Source organism: Polistes fuscatus, unplaced genomic scaffold, assembly GCF_010416935.1.
Source record: "Polistes fuscatus isolate 324 unplaced genomic scaffold, CU_Pfus_HIC Scaffold1, whole genome shotgun sequence".
NCBI classification, from domain to species: Eukaryota; Metazoa; Arthropoda; class Insecta; order Hymenoptera; family Vespidae; genus Polistes; species Polistes fuscatus.
This window is the reverse complement of record NW_025112997.1, coordinates 6,388,299-6,400,734: the sequence shown is the minus strand read 5'-3', so window position 1 is coordinate 6,400,734 and position 12,436 is coordinate 6,388,299. Positions and strand designations below refer to the sequence as shown.

The window sequence follows — 12,436 nt, the reverse complement described above, 5'->3', positions numbered from 1 at the left end:
AAAGTTTCCAATTTCTCTATTACAGAGATGGATTATGGATCTTTAGCCGACCTTGCTACGAATGTTATAACTTTATTGTTTGGATGATAATTTATAGTGCAATAGATCATTTGTTTGATTATAAATGGTGCATTCATTTTTCCTTAGATGCTTCTTCTTTCTTTAAGAGAAAAATAGAATAAAAAAAGGCCAAATTTGATTACATTTAATAAACTTATGCGAGAAGGGTCGAAAGATATAATAGTTCAAAAGAATTAACTGCAACAAAACTAAAATCAAGTTTTTATAAATTGTCGGTTGATACTTTTGAATTTTAGACAAATCTCTTTAATGGAAAATAATAAAAGAGAGAGAAACATTTACACATTAACAAATGGAATGTATGAAAAATTCTGTTAGAATCATATGATCAAAATTCAAATAATCAATATAGTAATTTATAATGTTAACATCGATATATTCTATAGAGACATTTGAAGGAAAAGAATAAAAAGAAGAGGATAGATAGGAGAGTGGAAAATTCGAGGTAACGGGATGGTTTGGATGGAATCAAAGATACAATCCATGTTCACGTCTAATCTAGGAGTCGATCTAATCGGATACTAGGACGAGTCAGGAGAAACATCGACATACTCTGTAGCATCGTCAATCACGTACAACGACAGGTCTTATTTGCTCGCGACAACGGCCGATCGACGCTGAGGTCGGTGCTGATGGCATCCCTCTCTCAATCTAGACCCCGTCTGTTTCTCCGATTTATTGGCATCACTATACCCGATGGAGATGCTCGCAAGACTTCCTATTACTAATTGCGTATGTGTTTGTAAGTTTATTCCGCATTGCCATCAACGCCATCTGGTAATCCAAGAAACTTCGGGGAAGCTCTAGGAATTTGCGCGCGTGTGTGTGTGTGTGTGTGAACCTATGTCTGATTCAAAACTTTGTCGTGTCTGATTATTTCGATAAATTATATCGTCGACGTTTCTTTTAAAATCCTACGAGCTAAACTTGTATTTTTATAATTTAAAAAAGCAGACCTTTTGCTCGATAAAAGTATCCGCAAGAAGTGATTAATTTTTAATATTACTTTTAGAGAATTTATATAATTAATATAAAATACATTTATTTATTTATATTACTTTGTGATTAGGTTTGCATACTTAGGCGCACATATTTTCGAAATGATGACGATAAAAAATAATTTTATACGGATAAATAATAGGAATTTCTTTCTTAAAAATCAAATCGGAAAGAAATAAAATAAAAAATAAGTTGCGATAAACCCCAGCGTTACTTTAGACCACATTTTCAGTAGTATAGTACTTTAACTCGTGTATAATCTCGTACTCTCTTATTGCGAATAATAGTCTGAAACTGAAAGCACTGCGCGTGGTGTATTTTTAATTAGACAAAACTATAATTTTACAACTATAATTGTACAACTATAATATCACGAAGTTGTGGGGAGAGTTTTTCCTAATATGAAAAGCTTATATTTATGGCTATGTTTCTCTCTACTTTTGTTCGAGTTTTTACATGTTACGAATTTAATACCATAACCTCTTGTCTTTAAAACGAGTCATATCTTTTTTCGCTATTTTGCAATGCTAAAAAAATTCGATTGAGTTTCTGATTAAAAATACGACGGTAGATTAAAAACGTTTTTCCATACACACATTTCTCCGTTTTGCCATCAATCTTTCTTCTCATCTTCGCAATTCGTTTCGTCGATTGAGATCTACGATCAATGGTTACGTCTACGTTTGATATTTTTTATTCGCAGACATAAAACGACCCTTCTCACAGTGAAATGTTTTATTAATAATTCGTTTGATAATTGTTATTGGAATAAAAGTATACGACACGCATACATACGCAGAAAAATATGGATATTTTTAACGGTAAAGGTTTTTTTCTTCTTTTTAGAAGCGGATTATTTGCTTAACAAAAGTGAGCGGGAAAAAGGGAAGAATAAACGTACAAAAGCGGGGATAAAGGTTTGAGGATGGAACTAAAGGGTGCACAAAAGCGAAGATCGAGCGAACGCTTCGTTCACTTGTCTTTCTTTCTCCAGAACTTCCGAGGAATTATTTCATTGCCGGAGGCATGAAATGAGAAAGAGTGACGAAGATAGAGAAGTAGCAAAAGAGAGAGATAGATAGATAGAGAGAGAAAGAGCGAGAGAGGGGTGGGGGTGAGGGAGAAAGTGAAAGAAGAAAAGAGAAAGACAGGAAGGAGCTTTATCGTTTTCGTGAATGACTTTATCTGTGTTTCCTTAGATTTTGACGATATATAAGAATTCAAACAAAAGATTTTATATAGTTAGGGAGGGTAACGGTTTATTTTAAATTCAATCGATCAAATTTATTGAATGAAATAGTCATTAATGATAATTCTTTTTAATTTTAGCTAGAATCACTCTTATTTTCTTTTTTCAATAGATTTTCATTATTTGTTCTTTAAAATCTAGTATTTTCAAACATAAGAGATATGGTTGTTGTTATCTTACTTTATGTCTTTAATCTATTTGTTTAACAGAACGCTTTTGTCATAACCGTTTAGATTCTGCATTCTCTTGAATTTGTAGATTTTTATTCGAATAGATTCTTCTAATTTGTTTTTTTAATATTTTGTTTTTTTAAAACATAGAAGGTATGTTTATTATCTAAGCATATTTCTGGAATCTATTTGTTTAACAGAACGCTTCTGTTATATCCGTTTGGATTATCCATACCTTTGAATTTGTATATATACATTTTATGCTCAATTCTATATACTACATACATGTATTTATATATATATATATATATAATACATAGTGTAAAGGTATAATACGTATACATATATACGTGTACTATTAAATTACAGCGTAAGGACAATGTACGTATCTCCTTTGTATTCCGATGAAAGCTTAAAGGAAATTAAAGTGAACACACTTGGATATCGCTTAACGCACATGCATGTTTATTTTTATTAGTTGCGACATTTTATTTAACCGATATTGCAAATCGACAATTCGTATTGTTTTATTGTCAAATAATATGTTAGATAAACCAACAACAACAAATAAATATAACACCGACATATAGGCAAGGGTCGAAATTTTATATATATAAAGTGCATCATTTGGAAAAATGGTATTTACAACGATATTCCTACGCTAGTGTTTTAGGATAACATTTCGATTCATTTGTCAAGCGTATATATTAGAGTACAACGCTTGCACGAAAATAACGCACTAAAATCAAAGTAATAAATTATGATGTTCTACGAGCTTGCAAACATACTTACACACTAGGCCAACCATTTATTCGATCGATATGATGTAATTTGATAAAATCATAAATACTGAATAATTTGATAAGAGTTAGTTAAGCGTTATACCTTTTATTTATAATTGAATAAATAGAAACATAGTTTTATTTATAATCTCTTGTTTAAAATTTTTTTTATTTGGGGTACTGATATCCGTACTGGTACATATATCGAATAAACGGTGTAAAATTCAGGAGAGTTGAAAAATCGAGATGGAAGAATTTTTGGATGAGGATGAGGAAGTGGTATGCTTGCGGGGGAAGGGGGGGATGAGATAGAACGTTCCAAGATTTTCATTGCTCGAGCGTCGCGTTAAAACAAACATTTTATCGCGGTCGTCGCGGCGCGCCGTTGTAAAATTGCGTTCGTGGCGACATTCTAACAATACGATGAGGCTCGAGGGAATCAGGAAGAGAAAACGACGACGACGAACAGGAGGTGGAGGAAGTAGAGGAGGTAGATGAGGAGGAGGAGGAGGAGGAGGAAAACGAGGAGGAAAACGGGGAGGAAAACGTAGAGGAAAGCGAGGAAGAAAGCTAGGAGAAACGTGGAAACATGGTGCATTGTGATACAACAATGCAAGCTACAATACACACGGTGAGGCCTCACGGAGAAAGCTTTCCGAAGGTGAACGCAGGATAACGTTGCACCACTTTTAAAACTATCCAACCCGTTCGTTTCTATTATCGCAACGATATATTGAAAAATTTCACGATCGTATAAGCTTGTAATGTTACAAGGTGAACACATATCGTGATCTCGACCAATGTCAATTTTGAAAGAAGAAAAATGCTAATAGCGTGAACACGTAAAACGAAGTATTTTTAACTTTTTTTTTTAGTTCTTTATTTCAATTTCTTCTATAATATAACAAACCTATATCTGTATCTATCCGATATTTATAGGGATGTAAGTATTATGTTATGCCTTTTTATGAATCTTTCGAGGAACTAGTCAATAAAGTTTATAAAAAGAGGAAACAACAATTTCTTCCCACTTGAGAATTTTATTGATTTTAAAACCGATCGAGATAGACGAATCGTAGGAATTTAAACGAATTTACGAGGAGATAATATCGTTCACACGTACGATGACATCGATAAAGATCGTCGAGCCAAACGCATTATATTACTCTCACCGAAACACAACATTTTTCATAGTTTTATGGTATGATAAAATAAATTAAAGTTCCCTGCAACCGCTTTTGCTTTTCTTCTCTTTTCTCTCTCTCTCTCTCTCTCTCCCCCCTCTCTCTCTTTCTCCTTATCCTTTATCTATTTTCTGTCTTTTTCCTTTTTTCTTGTTTCCTTATTCTTTTTCTTTTTCTTTTTGCGAGCCGGAACGTATGTACATACATACATACCAAGAGTAATGCTTAAGTAGAAAAAAATTCTGCTTTGCCCTCGTGTATGTTGAAGGCAGCGCGATAAACAAGGTTGCATGTATAACTCGAATAAGTTACCTTTAACTATAGTCACGAATTTTCCCCTATCTTTTTCTTTTTCTCTCTTACCGATCTTTTTCTTTCCTTTGAATCGCACGGGTAACTCGTACCTTTTGCTTTTTACATGTAAAGACGACCTGTTTTTCATCAAACGTTCTAACTTTATGAGATGTGTACACATATACACACACCAACCGTTGCCAGTAACTTTTTGTTCTTATCTTTTTTTATTTTTATTTTCATTTTACGTGCAGACTAATGTCTATTAAAAATATTTATTTTATCCGTTTAATCTACGATAAACGGTTAGTTTTAATCGTTGTAAAATATTTATTATTTGAATTACAGAAGATACGAATTATTTCAAATTAATGAATATAAAAATTTGTTTAGAACACGATAAAAAATAAGGCATGACGGATTATAGATAAGCGAATAATTATTTATTATATTATACTTATATACAAACAGAGACAATTTTTTAAAACGTTTCTAAATCGTATCTCTCTTATCGGTAAGGTCGACATTTCTTCGTTCGTTGGCTCGATAACGTCGCAGGATAAATCATACAGCTCGTGTGAACCTGCGACTGGCAGTGGTAATAAACAATACGAAGATTAACCTGCAAGACCGCTTTCAAGCTCTCTATCTACGGTGGTATGTTGGTATGCGTACGTTCGCACGATACTTGCGATATAGACCATAATAGACCCAACCTCGTTGTCGTACGTTGATATACGTTGGTCGTTGAATAAAGTTGTCGGAGACGTTCGTCATTGTGTGCTTTTATTTAAAGGACCCTTGGAGATAATCTGCCATATTTTTCGAAATATTCAAATTCTTCTCTTCGAATTATAATATTAATTTTGTACAATTTATACGCGATAACGTATCAACATTAATCATTTGTTTTGTTATAATTTGCGAATCTGCGTCAATATTTTAATATATTTTCATTTTCTTATCGAGGATTGAGAAAATATGGGAGATAAATATTTGCTTGTCCCATTCAATTTCTAGTCGTTTAATACTATTTCTCAAATAAGCACCATTGTTTCTTCCTTAAAATGACATTGAATATTTATTTCAGTAGAAAGTGCAACATTAATTTAAATTATTCAAAATTTATTATGTGATTTTCCAGCATTAGGATTGAAAAGCTAGTCGACACATTTTCATAGTGAGAAGACTTAGCTTTCTAAATAGAGACATATCGTCGAGAAGGTGTGAAGAAACTTGTAAAGTTACATGTGAAAAGACAAATCTTCAGTAGGAATGGTATTTACGCAAGGTCGACTAGTATGCCGTAAAGAGACAAGTAGACTGTTCCAAGGATGTCTTTAGAGAGAAGGATGGTTATGTTTGAATTTGCTGTTGATTTGGTTTGATGTTAAATTCTCTAAGAGACGAAATTTCAATATTCGAAATTCCCCTGAGTTCTAATTCCCACGTCGATTTCAGAAACCGATGGTAACGGTTTATATTTGTGGACAAACGTTTAATAGAATTTGATAACGAACGTCTGATAATTGAATTAGATCAAAGAATATAAATAGATTTGATTTTATGTCAGATTGCTGTCTTATTCTTTTGTCGAATATGTAGTTGTTTTTTCTCCTCTCATACGCAGTTACGATTTAGCGAATATTTTCGTTTTACGAATATAGGTCTGGTAAATAGTAACGGTGAGAGTGAATGAAAAGTTCAAAATAGAGCTTTTAGTAGTTCGAATAAAGTTAGTGTCGATTTTCCGTGATAAATTGTGTGTTTTTGAAAGTTAGAGAGAGGGAAGTAGAGTTGGGAAGAAAGTATTTGCGTAAGGACTATCGATGTAATTCCGATCGATCGGTGTGACCGTTATCGAAGTTGACTCTCTTCTCGAGAAGAAATATATACGAAAAGGAAGGAATTCTTCTGAAATAAATCAATACGTTCGACAGATAAGAAAATAAAATAAAATAAAATAAAATAAAATAAAATAAAAGAGTTACATATATCGTGGAAAGAACCGTTCAAATATAAAATGATGGTAACAAGTTTTAAAGAGTAGAACCTGGGCAACGAGCGTTCTTTAACGTGTTCGTTGGTCCATCGAGGGTACGATTTAACGTAAATCGTCTGAAAATTGTTCGGAAAAGAGAGGAGAGAGTGAAAGAGGGAGGAGAGAGAGAAAGAGAGAGAGAGTAAGAGTCGTCTTTTCGCGAATCTTGTGTATGAAACGGAAAATCCTATTTCCCTGAAAACCGCGGGGTATCCACTGGCACTGTGCCAATTCCATTTGAAGTAGCCACGGCTCTCGAGTTCTCCTCGGTCTCCGTGGTCTTCTAGAAGAGAACCGGAGGTTACAAATCCGGCTTACTTTTTTCGTAGGCGTGCTCGAAGAGTCGCGTCCCGTGGCGTCATTCGTGCTACATACCTACAAACCATTGAGAGTTTCTCTCTCTCTCTCTCTCTCTTTCTCTTTGGCTGGACTTTCTTGGAGTATGGCCAATTTTTATTTTCTCCCCATTTCCGTTCGTCTACTTATCTCTCTCCTATTCGTGGTAGAACATGAGCTACGCGACCTAACGCGAAATTGCACCGTAACGATGCACTCCTCGCTTTCGTATCGAGCTCGACAATCACCCTGCTGGATATCGTCTTCCCGTTGTTTGCGTTTTGCTCTTGTTCAACCCGCATCCCGCAAAGAATCTCGCTTTCCAGCACTTTCCACCACGTTTATGGATCTAACCCGAAATTGCATTCGATCGAAGGAAGACCCTTCTTCCCTTCCAGCCTGTCTGCTTGCCCTTCCAATCTACTATTCCTTTTTGACTTCTTTTATCGAATATCGGAAAGTACGCGACGATAACCTAAGATTATCCTCTTTCCTTTCATTTCTCTATCTTTCATTTTGATATCACTGAGAGAAAGAAAGAAAAGTAATGGAAGATGAACGGTTGAAAAAAGAAAGGAATGGAGGATGGTAACGGGAAACCGAAAAAAAGAGACAGGGCAGAGGAGGGCAGGTAGAAAATGATTTTCAAGATGGTTCAGCCTTTATTCTCATTTCGTTGGGTGGGTTATAACCAACTCGTTCCCTCGTCAGACCTCATTACCACGAGCACTTAGGAGCTGGCGATTTGATCGAGTATGACGGATGTTCGTTTCTCCCGTTCTTAAACGCGCGGCATAAGCACTTATCGTAATTTTCATTTTATTTTCTACGAAGGATGTGTCCGATGATGGATCGATATAATTGTATATATTCGTATTTAATACAAATCTTATATGTTGGATGTACGAGCATACATATAACATATTTTTCCTATACCTATTATTTATTTAAAATGTTAAGAATTATCTATAAAGGAAAAACTACAATTCAAGAGTGTCAGAGAATGGATGGTAAGTTTAATCGATTCATTTTTGATTGATATAATAAAATGTTGAATGGAAGATTTTTGAAAAGTTTCGACAAAGTTCTCTACTTACCTCCGTGAACCTCGCAGATGAGGATGAGGTCGGCTCCTTCAGGATAGGCTTCGAGAAGTTTGCTCATGTCTCGTCTCTTCGTGTCATAGATTATCGGCTTCGACGGCGGTACTGCAAGCAGATGAGAAAATACGTTGGTCGAGCGTGATGCACGATATCAATCTTCCATTTTTCAAAGTATTCTATGTCATAAATCCTTTTTATAAGTAGGTTGGTTTATCTATGGGTAAAGGAAAATATACAAAATTGATGCCTCGAGTTTACTCGTATGCATAATCGATGAAGATTCAAACCTGTTTCTAAATTTAATCCGAGATTCAATTTCAATTCAAATTCTAGGATTTGGATTCTCTTTGGGAAGATATATATATATATATATACATGTACTTCTATATATTTTTATCGGTGTTTTTTTTTTTTAATCGTACTATCGCCTTTTGTGCTTGTACAGTTTTCTAGCAGATATCCATTATCGATCGAAAATTTGGGTAGACCTACCACATTTGCATTTCGTTCAAGATCAAGAGAAAACTTCTGGGAACTTCTAAGAAAAATAGTTGAAACAAATGAATTGCACTAATGTCAATATTGTGTAAAATATTTGTACAGAAAAAAAGTGATTCCTTAGACGTGTGAGACGTCTAGCCGTAGTTAACAATAATTTACCAAATGATAATAGTAAAGCATATTTTTTTAATCAATTTTTTATATACGTAAAATACGATATATGAATAATTTAAAAATATTTTATAAATATCAATACGTATTCAAACTTTTGGTCGGTAATGTATAATATTCTAAATTTGTTCAGGATCTATCGGTTAATTACAATTTTAAGAAGTAGAGCTGAAGTGACATAAAAAGAAAAAAGAAAAAGAGAAAAGTTTTGACTTATCGGAATGAGTAATTAAGGGACGTTTGAAAGACGGTGCCTATCTTTCTGTTGGTTGGAAGTAGTGGTAGCACTATCCATCGCGAGTCTATATTGTACATTATCATTTTCCTGCGGTTTTGAAAACGGAGCCCTAGGCGGTACGTGGTACGCGGCTTGAAAGAATATGCTGGTTAGATGAGGAAATGGAGAGAAAGAGAAAGAGAAAGAGAGTGAGAGAGAGAAAGAGATGGGTTAGGATAGCGGAAGAGAAAAGGGGGAGGAAAGCGGCTTCTATTTGACTTGAAGCGGCCTCTACCTCCTGCGTTTCCTCTTTCATCACCGGCTCGATCCACGATACAGAGAGGAGGGAAGTGCAAACAGGCCGAGCTCATCCCGATATGTTCTCGGCCGAATGCCTCGTGGAAATTGCTTCGGGTTATTGTCGCCGCATCGCTGCCCGGAACCGCGTTGCACCGCACTAAGAGACGAACGAACCTTGTTGAAAGAGAGAGAAAGAGAGAAAGAGACTTTGCGTAGCATAGAGAAGAAGAGACGCAAAGAGTTTCGAAAGTCAATGCAAAAATCGTAGTAGAAAACTGGCAAGCGTGGGTAGGTGGTGGTATCGTGGCAAAGCTCGATAAGCGAGCTCGATTGTGGTGGTAATGCTCCTTCAAGAAAATATACTTCTCTTCTTCGATTCGAGAAAAGCACTCACCATTCTCCTTCTCCTTCCCCTATTACTAACCTTCCACCCCTCCCTCTTCCCCCAGTCCCCGATCGCTACTCCGGCTTTCGACTACTTTTCAATTTGTAGTAAGGAAAGCTTCTTTTTTCGCGATCTTCTTCCTCGTTCGAAACTTCTTGTACCCTCGTTAATGTCGACTTTATCTTAATGTAGAGTTTTCATTGCACTTTACTATGTATTATTCTTTTATCACATATTTCGTAAACAATGAGAATGAGAAAGCTGAGCAGAGAATAGGAGAGTTTGAGTTGACGACATAGGTTTTAAGTATATCTCTTAGAATTTCTACGTTCGTATATATAATATGTATATAAGTATGTAAATATAATATATATATACGTATATGTATGTGTACATAGGTGGAAGTTGTCGTGGCCACACTCCTAATCTTGCTTAAGATTAGAGACGCGTGAGGCTTGCGTCGTTTTAGCGTCGCTAATGCCACCACTTGGAACCTTTTATGGGCGTGCTTATCCATAGGAATCATCTAGAAAACGACGTTGTACTTTCTCAACACAGTGATTTTGCTTGCAGCTTCTGCATTGTTCTTTCTCTCTCTTTCTCTGTCTATCTCACTCTCGACGAAAATCGAAAGATCTCGTCGCCTAGGATTATTGTTCGACTATTGTTTCGAAAAAGAAAGATATTTCCGTTGTCCGTCCAGTCAGCGCATTGCCTGGTTTTCATTCGACTGATTTTTCGCATTGCTGGCTAGCGCGAACTCATACATAGTTCCTTAAGTACAGCGTTTATTTTAACTGACCCATTTGACACGATAAGAGTTCCATTCGCTTAACGCGACTACTTACTCTTCGAAAGAGTAGAAAACCCACGACACGACGCTTATTTTATCGATTTTTTCCTGATGGAACGTTTCACCGAATTTCTTTTCAAAGTCGTCCCTACTTACCCGACGATTTCAGAGTTTCAAAATCGATTCATACTATTTTCTCGATACTTTCAGAGTACTTACGTGCTCTGCGAGTTTCGAATAGATTTAAAGTGTATTGTATCTCGGTGAAATTATTTGCATTGCGATCGGTATCATTAAAAATAGTAATAGACTATTAAAATGTCTTGATAATGCTTCTCAGATTACACGATAGGTTTTGTTTGCAAATCTAAACGAAAATAATAAAATACGCTAACGATATAATTACTTGGCGTATTTTATTTGTCATTCGAAAAATCAGTAAAGCGATTAGAATTAGATAAAGAATCGGGTCTAGAGTCATTCAATCTTCTAAATATTTCATCAAAGATTATGATTTGTAGAATTCACATGAGTCTTTTCTTATTTCGGGTATATTTGATATATTTGCTTTTGGTATAAAGAGGATATGACACTGTGGTTTGCCTTTAAGGATTATCAAGTCAAACGTAGTATCTTTGCGAAATTTCAAGTTTGAGAAAATAAAAGAAAAAGAAGGTTAATAATAATAAAAATTAGAAAACAAATAATGATAAAATAAAAGAATGAATTGCTCAGGAAGTGTTAAAAAAAGGGTGAAAGAACGAAACGAGTTCGTTACTTGGTTATAGCAATGGTTGCCACAAAGTAGCTGAGAAAACTTTTATAGAATTTTTAGTGTCGACTTGAACAGGAAGTCGTGAGGTAGGAAATGTTGCTTTCTAGCTTGATACTCGGAGTTAGTGTAGCAGTTATAAATGGAAACTGTCGAGCGACGCCTCTTGCGCGCGAATCCTTACGCATTCAACCGCTAGATCTTACCCTAGAAAATTTATTAACGAAAACTTTCTGCTCCATCGTACCAAGAAGAAGAAGAAGAAGCAGCAGCAGAAGAAGAAGAAGAAGAAGCAGAAGAAGAAACACGATGTTTTGGCCGACTGTACGTGAAACCAACGCGTTTTCTTACGAAATATTTTCCCCTTGTCCCGTTAAACGTCATTTTCTACTAAAACTCTTTGCCGTACAAGATATTATACCAGTTTCATAAAATTTTACGAAAAATACAATAAGTATATCGCAACGTTCTTGAAAATTTCTCCTATTTTGAGTTTATTTTTCTACGCGAATTTCATTTGTTACACCTAACAGATATTTTAGTTATAATATGCAAATCTTTAAAAATCGCATTAGCCCGATCTGTGTGTGTATTTTGTTTTTTTGTTCATAAAATTCAGTACGTTTGTAGATTTAATTTGGGGATCAAAAGATTACATTTAAATTGTAATTAATTTACGAATATATAAATAGAGAGAGAAAAAAAACAGGATAGTTAAGTTTGTTTATAGATATGAAAAATTATTAAATAATTGCGAGAATGATATTCTCGGTGAGTACTTTTAGGTAATTTTTCTTCCATGTTTATTTTTCCCTTTCGTTTTTTATTGCAAGTAAATTTTTTATCGGCAAAGTTTAAACAGGCAGAAAAAAAATTAAACAGCCGAGCAAAAAACCTTTCCTTTCATGTCAAAGAGAAGTTATTTCCGGGGTTACGAAAAAATATCAATTTCAAAGCTTCAAAATGATGACGGGAGGAGTCGTTTGTAAAAACAGGGTGATACGTTTTATCGTGGAAATTATTACAATGTTGGCTAACTTTTTTCTTTTCGTTTTGCA

At 34.9% G+C, this 12,436-nt stretch overlaps 1 protein-coding gene across 1 annotated transcript in view; it reads right to left on the bottom strand.

Annotated features, from left to right (window-relative positions):
* The window catches only part of LOC122523105 (nephrin-like), a 130,596-nt gene that overhangs the window by 61,685 nt on the left and 56,475 nt on the right, over positions 1–12,436 (bottom strand). The window contains exon 5 of the mRNA XM_043644687.1: positions 8,234–8,344. Coding sequence (XP_043500622.1) covers positions 8,234–8,344 — 111 coding nt within the window. The remainder of the gene's footprint in view (positions 1–8,233; positions 8,345–12,436) is intronic.